The sequence below is a fragment of the Talpa occidentalis genome, unplaced genomic scaffold, assembly GCF_014898055.3.
Source record: "Talpa occidentalis isolate TD23 unplaced genomic scaffold, MPIMG_talOcc4v2.1 talOcc4.12, whole genome shotgun sequence".
Lineage (NCBI taxonomy): Eukaryota > Metazoa > Chordata > Mammalia > Eulipotyphla > Talpidae > Talpa > Talpa occidentalis.
The window spans coordinates 61,407,492-61,424,034 of NW_023601212.1; the positions used below are offsets into that span (position 1 = coordinate 61,407,492).

A 16,543-nucleotide genomic window follows, 5' to 3' on the forward strand; every position below is an offset into this window, starting at 1 on the left:
AAATACAAACACCAAATAAGCATAAAAAAATTCAAAATTACCAGTTGCTGTGAAATAAAAAAATGAAAGCAAAGCTTGCTTGCTTGTCAAGTTTATCATATTATTAAAGAGGCAAACTCAGCATATTAGATATAAATATAAATATAGAATTTGGATAGAAATATAGATATAAATGCATATACACAGACAGGAAGGAAGTATACCATTGGGGTATAACTGTGCTACTTTAATTTAAAATTATATAGTTTGGGATCAAGAAGATGTGGTACATATACACCATGGAATATTACTCAGCATTCAAAAAAGATAAACACATGCAATTTGCAGCAACATGGATGGCGTTGGAAGGGATCATGTTCAGCGAAATAAGCCAAAAAGAAAAAGAAAAATACCGGATGGTCTCACTCATAGCAGGAATCTAGAAAACTTAAATAAGGGACCAGGAAAATGAATATAAGAAAGTGAAAATCAAAATCAACAAAAAACTATGAACCAGAGACACTTTTTGGGGGTGGGGGGCAGGAGGGGAGGGATTGGGGTCAGAATGGGGCGTTTGCAATTGTATGGGGGAATATAAAAATAAAATTTATTATTTAAATTTAAAAAAAATAAAATAAAATAAAATTATATAGTTTGATCACAAGAAAATTACACTTTCAGGAGTTAAAATAGTAGATGGCAAAAAAATTATACATGAATGAGACTTTTCCTGTAATGCAACCAGAGAAATTAAAAGAGCAATGAAGAAGGAAGCATTCTGGAAAGAAATGCTGGCAGCTACCAACAACAGAGTGATGACAAAAATGTTTCTGTTGCTATAACCCGACACCCAGGAATGGAGGTAACAGGTACCATGGAACACACTCACCCATGTGGCAAACATCCTCATTCCTTACCTGCTTTGGAAGTAACAAGTTGCAGTACAAGAGGCCGTCTCGTTACAATGCCTGACCCTCGAGGGAGAAAGTCCCTACAAAAAAATAAGAAAATAATAGATTAAGGCATTTTAAAGAATTTTAGCTACAAATTTATAAGTCAACTTCTATGGTAACCCCCATCAAAATTCCAGTGGCAGGACTCACAGAAGTAGAACAAATAATCCTAGAATTTGTTTGGAATCACAAAAGAATACCAATAGTCAAACTAATCTAGGGAACAAGCAAAAATGGAGACATCACATGTCCTGACTTCAAACTGTTATCAAATTAATCAAAATAGTATGACACTGATATGTTTAAAAAAAAAAAAACAGAAGGGTCAATGGAACATAATAGTACATAAATAAAATCCCGAGCATATGGTCAATTAATTTACAACAAAACGCTAGAGTTTTGGTGGAGGGTGAGTGACGTATATGCACATATGGAGGTGTGAAATTGTATTACTCCCAAAATTATATGATTATGTAAATGACTGAAAAATTAATACAATTGAGAAAAAATTACAACAAAGGATTTATGAATAGACAATGGGCAAAGGACAATTTCTATAATAAATGGTGTTGGGAAAACTGGACAGCCACATGTGAAGACTGAAGCTAAAGCATTAAAAAACATCTGCATCATCAATGAAAAGAGAAGGCAACCTAATGAAAGGGAGATATATTTGCAAACCATATATTTGACAATAAGTTGATATCTAAAATATGCAAAACACTCATACAACTCAATAGCAAAGAGATACAAACAATCCAAACAAACAATCCAATTGAAAAATGGGCAGAGGCTCTGAATAGACTTTTCCAAAATAGAAACACAAATGGCAAACAGGAACATGAAGAGATGTTCAACATCATGAATCGTAAGGCAAATGCAAATCAAAAGCACAATGAGGTTAGTTAGTATAGCTATTATCAAAAAGACAAGAAATAACAAGTGTTTGCAAGAATGCAGAGAAAAGGAAACCCTCACGTGCTACTGGTGGGGATGTAATTTGGTACAGCTCTCTGAAAAATATTATGTGGATCTTTACAAAAATTAAAAATTGAACTGCAACATAATGCAGTAATTTCACTTCTGGAATTTCCACTTCTGGAAGAAAACAAAAACAGTAACTAGCAAATATATGCATGCACCCTGATGTTTATTGTGGCATTATATATGTATGTAATGTATAATACATTGGGCTGTATAAAAGGAAAAAAAAATCACCATTTGCAACAACATGGATGGAATTTGAGGGCATTATGTTAAGTGAAATAAGTCAACAGAGAAAGGCAAATGCCATTTGTAACTTCCATTTACAAAATAATTAAGTCATGGGGATGTAATATGTAGCATAACTACAGTTAATAATACTGTGTTGCATATATAAAATTACCAAGAGAGTAAATCTTAAAAGTTCTCATCATAAGAAAACAAATGTAACTATGTATGGTGACATGTGTTAGCGAGGTGTTAACAAGACTACTAGTCTAAATTTTGCAATGATACAAGTACTGAATCATTATATTATAGTGCCTACCTGAAGCTAATATAGACCTACCTTGTAAGAGAAGCATTTGCAATGTATAAAAAAAGGGGGGGCTTATATTAACTATTAACCCAGTAACATTATCATAATGACCTTACTGGAATATATCACTCATTCATTTAGCCAGAATAGTCAAAGTTTTTCTTAAATTATTGTATATTTTCAATTCATTTTTATTTTCAGAGAATCAGCATTAATAAAAACATTCGCTACAGCAATTAATCCTTAGTAATTTGAAAATTCAATGCTCTCTCCAGTTTCAAGTTGAATATTAGCACCATCAAACACTGATCATTACTAAAGATATATTAGATTGAATCTTTGAAATATCCTGAAATTTTTCTGTAATAAAACGTCACACAAAAAATGTAAGACCAAATAAAATAAGTATTGTGCATGTAGAAATTAATAGCAAGGTAAAAATATGGACTTCGTGCTTTGTTCTCTTTCCTGATAAATGTGAATTTTTCATAAATAAAGATTTTTATTTTTATTTTTATTTTTATTTATTTCATAAATAAATGATATGTTAAAACACAGTAGACTGGGCCTCCCTGGTGGCGCAGCGGTTGAGCGCTGGGCTGCGAAGCTGCCTGCGGCCTCTGCAGCGCCGGTTTGATCCCCGGTTCGATCCCCGGCCGCCAGCGAGGGTCCCACATGGCGCGCAGACCTCTCCTGACATGCCCGCTGCTCCCCTCAGCAGTGTGCTTCATCGGTCTGCCTGTTCTGCTCCCCGCTCTGGCTCTGGTGAATTCTCTCACCCTCCCACGCTTCTGACTGTACCCAGTGCTTGTATAAATAAATAAATCTTTAAAAAAAAAAAAAAAGAATTCCACTCAAAATACATTTCTGATTCAATGGCAATATTTCCCAAGAAGTGATTCAGAACCAACAGAAAGTATTCTAACCCAAAGGCCCGGGGCCCAGCCTGGACATACAGACTGAGAAAGTTCAGGAGAAGGTATAGGGCAACTGTACACTTCACTAGTTCCAGGGGATTCTGGTGCTCACCATGGCTTGAGAACCAATGGTTGCAAGTTGGAATATGTTACTCAACAATTTGTGGGTGATAATGGCATATTATGAGTTTTGTAGGGAATTTGGCAAAACAGAGCTTCTCAACACAGATGGGATTAAAATAACCAGCAGCTTATAAAATTGGTAAAGGCCACAGAGAATGCTGCAAAACCCATTTCTTCAACTCCTCCAATACTTTATTTATTTGCATAGCAGAACTGGGGTGTAGGCCAGAGATGCAGGGTATGGAATAATTCACCAGAGACAGAGGGGGGAGCAGAAAAGGCAGATTTACTGAAATACACTGCTATGGGGAGCAGCTGGCTAGACAGAAGAGGTCTGTTGCACCTTATGTGGCATAGCTCCCTGGCCAGGGATGGAAATCAGGATGTAGTGGGTATAGTGCTGAGACTTAGCCCATAGGCCACCAAGGAGGCCCAATTCCACCACTTTAGGATAGAGAGTCACAGAATTAAAATTTAGGAAAATTTCCCCTACTACAACTCATTAATTTTATAAGTACTCGTGTAAACTCTAATGGAGGAAATAATACTGAACAGCCTCTTAACTAAGATAATGAATTAATTCTTTAACTCCCAGGGCTGTTTAATTTGCAATATCACTTTATGTGACTAAAAGAGAATTAGTGAAAGTGCAGACATTTATCTGCTAAACAAATGCCACCTAAAATAAATAATATCATCTTGATCAAAAAAATAATAATGAGGAACTAAGAAGTACTGAGAAGATGCTGTGGGCATGACCCTGCACTAGTTAGACAAGAGGAGTTTGAAGCTTAATGGGAAGATAAAGGCATGGTTATAGGAAACCATTTAAGAAGGGAACAGAAAAACTCCATTGGGAACAGAAAAAATTACATTCAGCGGAGAGACAGAATGACAGGGCAAACCCCGATATAAAATGGGGTTGCCTGACTGTAGGTCCTCACCTGCGAGCTTAAAGGGGACTAATTAATGCTAAACTGCAGACATACACAAAAGGTTGATAAAAGGTTTATTTACAAGAGAAAGGGAAATGGGAAATGAATAACTCAGGAAGAAAAAGAGGGAGATAAGTTCATAACTGCGTCCTACCCATTCCGCTGACTTGGAATCCCAATGACCCACCGAGCTGGCAAAAATCTAGCACAAGACGCCCCGTCCACATGGCCAGTTAAATACCCAAACGGAGAGCCTAGTTGCTTAACTCTGCCCTCAGGTCCTCGCAACCTTCCCTTTGGTGATCATGGGATTTGCAGTTCCCAGTGTGGTGGGGGTGGAGTCCACAAAGCCTGTAAGGAGTTTGCTCAGGACATCCTTTTCCCCTATCACTTTTGAAAATATCTAAATGCACATAATGAAGATAACTCTTAATTTTCTCCAAGAGTTATCTTAGAATATTTGCTAGTTTGGATTTTTTAAAAAACATGTAAAGTTAATTAAAATGAGCAGAGCATCCACTGCGTGCCTTCAGAAAGGAAAACAATACTTTGAGACTCAAAAAGAATAACGGGGAAAAAAAAACTCTAGAGAGCTGGAGGCATCTGTCGGAGTATTAGACCATGAACAAGGCTTGAGGATGTATAGACGCCAAAGAGAAACATACAGTTCTTAAATGTCTAACACCATTTAAGAAATCAATAAAATATTCTTGGAAAAAAAGGGGGTAGAAAAGAAAGAAGGAAAGAAGAAAGGAAGAAGAAAAAAATGGAGGTTTAGTTACTACCCTTGTGCTGTTATCGGTTTCAACTCGGGCTTATGACTATGTATTTATAAAGTAGATTTAGTAACAATCCTCTTGAACATTATTAAAAACTACTAGAAAGTATCGAACATCTTACATACCAAATAATTATCACGTGTCTAAGTGAAAAGTAAGTCCACGAATATATCTAATGCATCTCTCTTATTAAGTAAACAAAACTGGGCAATAAGAGTAATAAATGGATTCAGTACCCAAGCCCCTTCTTACTAACTCACACTTACTGGCCCCCTTCGTGGCGCTCACAAGTCCTACCTCTCACATGTCTTATCTCCTAACTCCAATAAATACATTCTCACCAAAGTCAAAAAAGAATTTGGTAGTCAAATCCTTCTCCTGACTTCACAGAAGTATCCGAAATGCAATAAGCCTTAGAAAGAAATTTCTCTCTTCTGCAGAGCGACTATTCTGGCATCCAGTAGATTCTTGTCATTCCGATGATCCAGCAGCATGAAAACCATATGCCTAGCACCCTCCTGCTGTGTGAGCTGTGGGGGAGGGGTGAGCCCTCAAATGAACACAGAACCCTGGGTACCAATGAATGGGCCAAATTCTCTCTAAACCTCAGCTTCTTTTGCTGCTAAGCTGTGAAGAAACTATAGATCTAATGAAAGGCAACATATGGCAACTCTTTAAAAACAGAACCACCATAGGAAAAAAATTACTATTATTATTACTACTGTAGAATTACCGGTGTGTTTTCCCTGATAATGTAGCATTCTCTTATCTTAAATAAAAAAATAAGCCTCCAGCTCTCCTGCCCGCCTGTTACTATGCGGGGGTTTCTTTTCTTTTTTTTCTTTTATGCTTTCCTGTTATTAAACATTAATTCAATCAATATCTATTGAGTTGCCTTTAAAATGTGTGACACTGGCCTATACGCATGATAGAAATAATAAAGTTTTTAACAGTGTAAGTACGAGGCTCACAGAAAATAAAATAAACAAGACTAAATAAAAATGTTTTCAAACATTAACTTTAAAATATCTATTTCTTGGGACCTCCCTGGTAGCACAAGGGGTTAAGCACAGCACTATCAAACTATCCCTAGCCTCTGCAGCCAGCCAGGGAGCTGACCCACATGGCACAGCAGAGCTCTCCTGACTTGCCCACTGCTCCCCTCAGCAGTGTATTTCAGTCAGTCTGCCTGTTCTGTTCCCCACTCTGTCTCTGGTGAATCCTCTCACCACCACCACCCCGCCCCCCACATCTCTGGCCTGTACCCAGTTCTTGCATGCATAAATAAATAAATCTTTAAATACAACATTTCTTTCTTTAAAAATATTAAAAAGAAACACAGTAGAGAAAGTATTTAGAATATATATAAACAACAACAAAAAAAGAAATAACTGGTATCCAGAACATTAAATACTAGGAGAAATTAATAAATAAAATAGCCAAAAGAACTTAATGGGCACTTTATAAAAGAACTTAAATGTTTAACAAGTATATAAAAGATACTAAAAACTTATTAGTAAACAGAGAATTGCAAATTACAACCATATCATTAAACAATTATCTTTAAAAAAAATTTATTGATGTAATACTGATTTATAACGGCCCTTTAAATTGAAGTCTTTAAATACTACATTGTATTCACAGCTAGCATCCCAGTTTTCACAATCACCATACAGGTGATCCCTTTTGCCCAATTTACTCATCCCTTTTCCTCTTCTGGTAACCATTGTTTTGTTCTTATCTTCTAAAAGATTGTTTTTCAGCATAAATGCCCCAAAATAGATGAGTAGATCAAAAAACTATGGTGTATTTATACAATGAAATATTACTCAGTGATCAAAAAAGACAAACGCAGGCCATTTCAGCAACATGGATGGAACTGGAAGGGATTTTGCTAGCTGAAATTTGTCAGAAGGAAAAACATAAGTACTGGATAGTCTCAGTCATATGTGGAATATAGAGAAACCAAGGGAAAGGTCAAGAAAAAGACAAGACTAGCAAGCTGACCATAGAACTGAGACATATGGCAAAGGAATGGGGGCGGGGGCAAGGAAGAAGACAAGAGAATATGGTGATGGTTCACAGGTGATAAGGTGGCAGGAGAACTATGGGGATGACAATGATGTAAGAAAAAAATTAATAAAAAATTTTTATAAAAATAAATATAAAAAAAATAAAAGTTTGGTCTTGTCTTATTTCATTCTAAACACCTAACTTATTGAACAAAGGGGTTTGGGTTTTTTTTTTTTAATATATACCCTCTGGTTTCAATTTTTTTTCTTACATCATAGTCTCCATAGTTCTTTTCACAAAACTTTTCCCTTTGCAAAACAGGAGAGGCAGCTGTTCTGCCCACCTGTGACTATGTAGATTTCTCTCTTTTTCTCCTTTTCCTAATAAACCTGTCCTTTTAAAATGTAATTTTAAAAAAAGAAAGAAAAAGAAAAGCCTCTACACACAGTGTTTTAACATTTCATGACTGGAATTTGGAGATAAGGAACCTCTGAGCCCACCTAACTGTCCCCTTGGCATTAATCAGCTGCACTCGTTCGGAAAGTTCAGTTCTTTTTCCTGCCTCCATTAACAGGGAGTCAGAGCACTGACACAAACAATCATGAATAATTCATTAGGCATTGAATGTAAGCATCCATTTGAATTTATTATTTTACTGTGCAATAGGTGGTTGGTTCTCATGTAGGTACATATTTTGGGAAAATTACTTTGCTAAATCAATGCAGAAAAAAATAATGACTGTGTCTTTGTAGTACTGTGGGTTTAAACTATAAATTTTTATAGTCTTATGCATATATATATATAAAGAAAATATGCAGGCCATTTTCCTCAAAAATAGACCTCCAAGGTAAAGAATGAGAAGAGTAATCTGAAGACTAAGCATTATTAAATTGACTCCATTTCTTGCTTGAATGTCTTAAAAAAAAAATGATGATTGAACTAAACAGGTTTTAAAGCAAAAGGAATGCTTTTCCTCTGAAAGCCACATAGTAGCTACATCTCAAATTTTTTTCTTCTCTCTCAGTTCACTTCAAGAAAGCATTAATCTGCACAGTCTTAACAGTTAGCCTTCAGGCAATAAGTCGATGCTTGTTCATGATTCTTGACACACACACACACACACACACACACACACACACACACACATTCACGAGAATTCCCACGCTATGATGTAAGAACCATCTTAATATTTCTTCTTAGCTCTTCCAGAAACTTAGTTAATATTGGTATTGCTGAGAAATATTGGTATTGCTCCACTAAGTAGTGATTGATCTTTGGAATTGTATATTATACTTGCTAAAGCTAAAAGGAATTTCCCCCCTTAACAGCAAATAAAGTAACTACAGAGATGCTTTTCTTCAATATAGAAGCAAATGATCATTAACCAGGAAGCAAAAACTAATGGCTAACTTCAAGGCAATCATGGTGAAGATGAATAGAAAAAAACAGAATAGACAATTGATAGAATTTAATGATGACTTCAGTGTGGAATGAAGTGATATGGAGGAATTAGGATGAATCGCACATCTCTGTTCTGGATAGTTGCTTGAATTGTAATGGCATTAACAAGAATAGGAAATACAGGATGATCTGGTTCTAGCTATTTTATTGTGTTTTCTATGTGCCAGGCTTTATTCTAAATACTTTTTATATATTAGCTCATTTGCTCTTTTAATAACTCAAGGAGGTAGGTACTGTTGTTGCTCCCATTTCACGGATGAGGAAACTGAAAGTTCACATAAGCTAGTAAATGACAACCTTAAGATTCAAACCTAGAGAGTCTAACTAATGTGCACTAACATGACCATTAGAATATGCTACATTGGGCCTCCCCTAGTGGCCCAGGTGGTTGAGAGCCACGCAGGTGGTTGAGAGCCGTGCAGTGAAGCTGTCCGCAGTCTCTGCAGCACCAGTTCGATCCTGGCCAGCCGGGGAGGGTCCCATATGGTGCGGCAGACCTCTCCTGTCTCGCCTGCTGCTCCCCTCAGCAGTATATTTCGTCAGTCTGCCTGTCCTGTTTCCCACTCTGTCTTTGGTAAATCCTCTCACCCTCCCGCGCATCTGGCCTGTACCCTGATTCTTGTATAAATAAATAAATAAATAAATCTTTAAAAAAAAAAAAAGAATATGCTACATTGTGAATTCAGGAAGAAAATAAGGGAACATATTTCAGAATGTTGATCTTTAGGTGTCTGAAGACTATCCAAATGGAGACAAGTACTCAGTGGCACTGGGTAACTGTAACGCAGGATAAAAGTCCTGTCTAAACACAATAATGTTACAGTTATAGTGGAACATGTAATTGACACCAAGAGAACAGATAAGCAGGAATGGAGTGGAAAAGAATGATGCGTATGAACCTGGAATATACCAAAATTTAATGGGCATTATGAGACATGAAACTAACTGAGAGATTGAGAACAGGGCACCAGAAAGTTAAGTCAAACACTAGATGCCTGAGGTATATCCAAAGTTTCCTAGACATTACCACTTAGATGTCTCAAACCCAATCTCTACTACTCAACTCATTATCATCTAACCAAGTTTCTCTTCCTTCATTTCCAATCATAATCTACATCATCAGCAACCACACATGAGAATCATCCATCTTCTATCTTCTTCTGTTTCCATGCTCAAAATAGGGCACCAAGTCCTAATCATTCTACCTTCTTAATAACTTAAGTGCATATTCTGTTCTCTATTTCAATTACCACTCCAGGTAGAACCAACTCTCATATAGACCAACACCCTTCCAATTAATTTCCTTGCATCCAATTTGAGTCCCTCCAATTCAATCTAAAAGAAACCATGAGTCCCATCACATCATGTCCAGATTCTAAATCATTAAATAACTCTCCCATGTCTTCAGCATGAAAGTCAAACCTTAAAAAAAAAAAAGCAGAAAAATGTTCTACTATCTAGTGGAAGTCTGTGTGTGCACCTGGCTCTCAGACTAGATGCCCTGGCACTTTCCATGTTCCTCTAATGTCCCCTCCCGATGTCTTCTGCTAGCATATTCTACTTAAAATCCAACACTCTGCTCCCTGGCATCTTCTCTGAGAAATATTCTTTGAAATTCCCCTATACATGACTCTATCTAGACTTTCAACACACACTTGTCACACTGGCATATTAATTCTTCTCCCTGACCCATATGTTCCCTCCAGTGCAAGTACTAAATGTTTTAACACTTTCTACTTACCTTTTCAGGAAGATTTATCATTATCCCATATATTTCTAACAGAGGGAAAACATCCCCATATCTGATTCCCCAACAAGAAGACAGTAAAGTGGTATTTTACACGGACAGGAAGAACAGACAATACAACTTCTGATTTACCAATATTTTGCTGAGGTCATTTAAATTAATATTTTTATAATTAACATTGAAAATACAACAGTATTCACCAAAGTACAAAAGAGAGAGCATCAGATGGGTCAATATTACTGTCTAAAGACATGGAGTAGAATTTGAAGAAAACAATGTTTTTATTAAAAAATCCAAGCACCAATATACTTCTAAAATTAATCCTTAAAGGTAAAAAAGCCTTTTCTAAAATATTATCTTCAAAGGATATTTTATATGCTCCAAAATAATCCCAGTAGGATAAATATCTCACAAACTTTTAAAATGATAACACAATTAAAAAGAGGGGGTAGGGCCTCCCCTGGTGGCTCAGCGGTTGAGTGCTGGGCTACGAAGCTGCCCGCAGCCTTTGCAGCACCGGTTCGATCCCCGGTTCGATCCCCGGCCACAGGCGAGGGTCCCACATGGCGCGCAGACCTCTCCTGCCACCCACTGCTCCCCTCAGCAGTGTATTTTGTCAGTCTGCCTGTTCTGTTCCCTGCTCTGGCTCTGGTGAATTCTCTCACTGTCCCGCACTTCTGACTGTACCCAGTGCTTGTATAAATAAATAAATAAATAAATAAATAAATCTTTAAAGAAAAAAAAATAAAAAAAAAGAGGGGGTAGAGGGAAGGAGGACTACAGAAAGACAGAGAGAAACAGAGACAGACAGTTCACTGCCAAACACTGCCCGCCTCCTTCTCCAAAAAGCACTGAGGTCATGTATTCCACAAGCTGAACACAATGACACTATTAAAATGGCTTTGTGCATATGTCCCCTAATCCCGGAGCTCTGCCAACTATTACAATGCCACTTTAATTGCTGAAGGAAATAATTATGCCAAAATCCATGGATTTAGTTGGAAATTTTCCACTGCAGTTTCCTTTTTTCCCCTAAATTCTTGGCACATAGTAAGAATATTAGCACTTATAGATTTCTCTATAAATTACCCTATAACTTGAGGTATACCACCATTACTTTGTTTGAAAAGCATAACTACAAATCTAATCTTGGGAAATACAATGCTCTTTTTACTAACATTTAAATATTTGAATATTTATCTTTCCTGCAAAAAGTTCAAAGTTTCTAAACAATGTGTTATCATTAAACCTAATTAAATAATGGTTCTTACTACAACACTCAAAACGCAGGAGTTTCCAAGTCAGAGGTCTGTAAATTGAAAGAACAAGTCAGTTCTAAGTTTACAAATACTGTATGTTTTCAAGAACTTAAATGCTTCATATTTAATCCATTCTGTTTGTTTATTCACCAGGTCAGTTTGTTCAAGAATTTAAAGCACCAGATAAATGAGTCCAAGCATAAAGTTGAGGTTCTTGGCTGTTAACCTATTTCAAATCACAGATTAGACCTTATCTGGGTAACTTCCTTGAAAATGGGTGGCAAAGGGGTTACTAATGATACTGCTAGTTGCTTACCCAATATCCACTCCCCCCACCCATTTCTTATTAACAGAAACCCAGTTTTGTTGGGAATGGCAATGATCCCAAGTTTAATAGATAAATAAAAATAGAAATAAAATTTTTAAAATCTATATTTCCCAGTTTCCCTTACAGATGAAGTATCCATAAGCCTGAGCTTTAGCCAGTAAGATGTAACTAGAGGTCATTAAGTGACATCAAGAATAGTTCCTCTGACAGGTCTGATTGACTGAGGTATACATGCCTTTTGTCCTTCCCTCTTCAATTTCTTGTGAGTAATATATAGCAGAACTGCAGCAACCATCTTAGACCACAATGCAACAATGAAGATAAAACTATGCGGTATGGATGACAGAACATAAAAAGACAGTTTAGGATAGTAATGACATTATGGGTCAATAAACCAGTCTTGTACTACCTAAGGGAGAGAGCAAGAAAAAGAGAGGAAAAACACTATGCTTCAGAAAGTTTCTTTATCTTTTCAGTATTGCCCCCCCCCCACCAAAGGGTTTCATTGGACATTTTTCCCTATTGAATTTCTCACCTTTACATTTAATGGTGCAGTTTACTATATATCTATATATGTATATATGTATGTCTGTGATTTATATCTAAAAAGAGTAAGGTTTTTTTTTTTGCTCCCCAAGAATCATCTTTTGCCCCTAAGGGCAATACCACCCACATTGAGAATATTTGCTATATAGATCAAAGAAGAATAAGGAAGAACCAACGATATTAAACATCCACTCTTGTTTGTCATCCCTTACTGCAGAATTTCTAAGAATTAGAAAGGAGAGTGTGTGAAAGGGGCAAAGTCAGAAGGCTTTTGCCTGAAAACTCAATATGTCCCCTTCCCAACACTGGAAACAATGGTTGGCCCATATGGAACCCTCAATAGGCCTAGTTAAGAGGCAGGCTTCCTGAAAGAACTGAAAGGCATGCTTTCCTCTTTTCCCATAAAGCCCATACATGAATTTCAGACCTTTGTACTTTGACACCACTGCAGCAAGGAAAGGCCCATGTGTGGAGACCACATCCAGTGAAAAGAAACAAAGGCAAGAAAACACTTATCCAATGACTAGGGAGGCAATGTACTTCTGCTATCTCCCTAGTAAGGCTAGAGCTAGAGAAATGTGGCCCAATCACTGTCCTTGGTCCTGAATGTGTATTACCAGTCCTCGGCAAGGGGCTGTATGGATAAAAGTAGAAAGAAACTTCCCCAGTAATATTTTGTTCTTCTGTCTTGGATTTTCTAAGACATCGGAAGAAAAAAATAGGTATGTAATTGAAAGCCAAAAATTTATAGGTCAGTTTCTCCACTAAGATCGAACAGAGCGTCACAGCCATAATATTTATTTAAAGAGAATAGAAATCTGATTTTCAAATTATCAAGGAGGAATTGAAATGGATCCTTGGGTTTAACTCTTCCCTAACACTTTAGAACTATTAGCAATGATTCCCCCACACAGTCCTTTTATTCCCAGAACATCTGATTTCCAAGTGACTTCACACTAACTTCAGGCCTCTGTGTTGACTCATCTACCATGGAAACCCTTCCCCAATGCACCTTTCCTTAGTCATATTGCTCTTAAAGACAGAGTTTGGCACATCCTCCAGTGAGAAGCATTCCTGCCATGCCAGTATATATAGATATTCCTCCTCTTTATTCCAAAATAGTATAACCCCAGTCGCCTCCCTCCTGTAGACAAATTTCCTTATGACAGGGACCTCACTTCTATAAGGTCAGTTTGGCACAGCATTTGGCAAAAAGAAAGTGCCCAGTGGTGATTTGGTTAGCAAATAAAATCAGCATTCTAGGAATTAAAACTGCGAATTTATTGAGAAGATAAATTTAAGGGATATGTGTTTTTTAAAAAATGTAAAAATTCATAGGGAGGTATAGGTATCGTGTATGTGATCTGTTTTTATGTCTACTGATATTTTTCTCTGGGCCAATAAAGTTAGGGGAAAGATTTTTAATTAAAGATCCTGAAAGTACTAAAGTAGCTAGTGAGACCATTCAAGAGTTCAATAAATTCTTGCTTGCTACTCAATAAATTCTGCTGACTAAAGAAGGTATATTAATTAGCAAACTTAAGAATTACTCTCTACATCTCTCTGAGTACACCCATTAAACTAAATTACCATTTGTATATGTCGAGAATAAAATGTAAACTACATGTCCATCAACAATCAGTAAACTGGTAGTGTGTGATTAAGGCAAAAACTTTTTACAGCCCAGATAATCTGTTGTGTAAACTGTTTGGTGGCTTCCTTCTTCATTTAGAGTAAATAGCATCTAAAAGCATCATTTGCCTAAGCAGCAATGCTTACTCTTTCTCCTCAGACCTAACAGCATACTTTAAAAAACACACAGGTTATGAAATTTTAAGAAGTCCAAAAAAGAACAGATGTTAGGTTGAAGATAAAATAATCAAAACTTGCTATTCCCCTTAGTATTATAGCTTCTAATAAGTCAGAGATTATTAGTATTTAAAGATAGCATTTAACATGGGAAACAAAACAGAGAGTAATTTAATACAAATCTGAATTTCCCTCTTAATTAAAGTTTTGTTAGATAAATATTTATTTATGTGAAATGCTTTTAAATACTTCTTTTTAAGGCAGAATAGCCTGGTGGTTAAGAGCACAGATTCCAACACTAGGTAGTCTGGGTTTGAATTCAGAATCCACTATTTATTGGTTCAGTTGCTCATTTGTAAACCAGAAGTGGTATGAGAAGAATACAATCCTTTATCTGCTGGTAGCCAGCCATGATAACAACTCAAATTTTTTCCAATTTGAGAAAGGCAAAATGATGCATGAAACTAATAGTCTGTGACAGAATCTGAAGTAGCGCCCTGGAATCAAACAAACTAGTATTTCTGTAGCAAAACAATGAATATTCACACTATGAACAGCCACACCTCACTCAGATGAAATTTGTCAGTGAATGAATTTACATTAAGTTTTGCCAAATGAGTTACAAAATCAATATTGATTTTTCAAAGCATTTTATAACTTCAAATTGTAGGAAAGTATACTGAAGTACTTATAGTAATAGCTAGTACACAGTAAGTGGTCAAAAAATGTTAACAGTCATCATTATCATCATCATCATCTTCATCATCATCATCATCATCATCATCTTTATTTTTAGAAGAAAGACTAGTAAGTATCCGGAAATTTACTTAGTAATTATTTACCCAAGTTTGATTCAGAAGCTAATATATCACCATAGCAACAAGTAGTGGTTCTCTTTTAGAAGCCAGAGGCATGTGGCTCTGGTACAAGCTAGATCCAGTTTGTCACATTGTATCTTGAGTTTTGGGTGGTGTGAAAAGGAAAATATATCAAAATAAACACCAATAACTTCAACCTTCTCAACTGATTCTTCAAAAGTCACCAGCTACCTAAAGAGTTCATTGTCTAAGAGTTTTCATTATTGTTCTACTGCCTTCCATAAGAAAAAAAGTTAATGCAAAACATGGAACAAAAGCTTAAAACCAACAAAAGAATCAATACACATTCCAACCACAGTGTGCTCAATTCAAATACAAAATGAAATGAACCCCCTGGCATGTAGAGTATTCCACAAGCATGTGGCAAGTGTTATTTCTAGCCACTTAAAAGCACCAGTGAAAAGAGCTCAAATACTTAAAAAAGAAAAGGTCTCCATTCCCATAAGGAGAAGCATTTATTAGCACTTAATGGCCCTCTTTCATTGCCTTTCCACTGACACATCTCTAATTGTTCCAATTATAATTTCAAGTAACAAAACCAATAATAGTAAAAGTCTCTTTTGTGTGAGCACTGTGAAAAGAGAACTTTAACAGCACAAACCACATATAAAAGTATATGACAACATGGGATCTGGCCAGACAATATCACAATAGAGAGGAAATGTTATATAAAAGAGCTCTGGTCAAGAAACCAGTTTAGGCTTCAGCTGGGAGCTCCACGTGTCGTTCAATCTGTAAGTGACTCATTTTCTACATCTTTAAAGTGTGAGGACTGACTAATATCTTCTAATGCCTCTACTATTTCTAATATTCCATCAGTTCCTGACACTAGAAGTACATCAAGAAACAAAGAATCTAATCCCACCCCTGGATTTCTAAGCAAACATAAGGTTTCCTATTTTTCTCTTCCATATTAGGGATGTTAGAACCCATTGATGAAATTCATTGAAGGCAGGGACTATGTCTTTTATTTTCTCCTCACTACAATACACAGCACATAGCAGGTGCTCAAAAATATTAGAGGGATGGGGGGAAAGGAGAAAGACAAGAAGGCGGGGAGGAAGGAGGGATGGAAGGGGCTGAATAACTTAATGAGCTGAAGTATTACATGTGAGGATAGGGTGAAAGACAACTTGGAATATGGCTTTCTTACTTTTAAGAAAGATCATATTAGGAAATTTCAACTTCAGAGTATATACCATAGTAGAGAACATTACCGTGATAACATCTATTATGATTTTTGTCCCTGGAAATTAAGTTGCTAAAAAAAATTAAATGAGTGATAGGCTATGCA

The 16,543-nt window shown here is 36.4% G+C and overlaps 1 protein-coding gene across 7 annotated transcripts in view; it reads right to left on the minus strand.

The window, feature by feature from the left end:
- The window catches only part of DNM3 (dynamin 3), a 513,949-nt gene that overhangs the window by 421,515 nt on the left and 75,891 nt on the right, over positions 1 to 16,543 (minus strand). For all 7 annotated transcript variants that reach the window (XM_054693472.1, XM_054693473.1, XM_037506477.2 and 4 more), the window contains exon 2: positions 897 to 970. In XM_054693472.1, the coding sequence (XP_054549447.1) occupies positions 897 to 970 (74 nt within the window). The remainder of the gene's footprint in view (positions 1 to 896; positions 971 to 16,543) is intronic.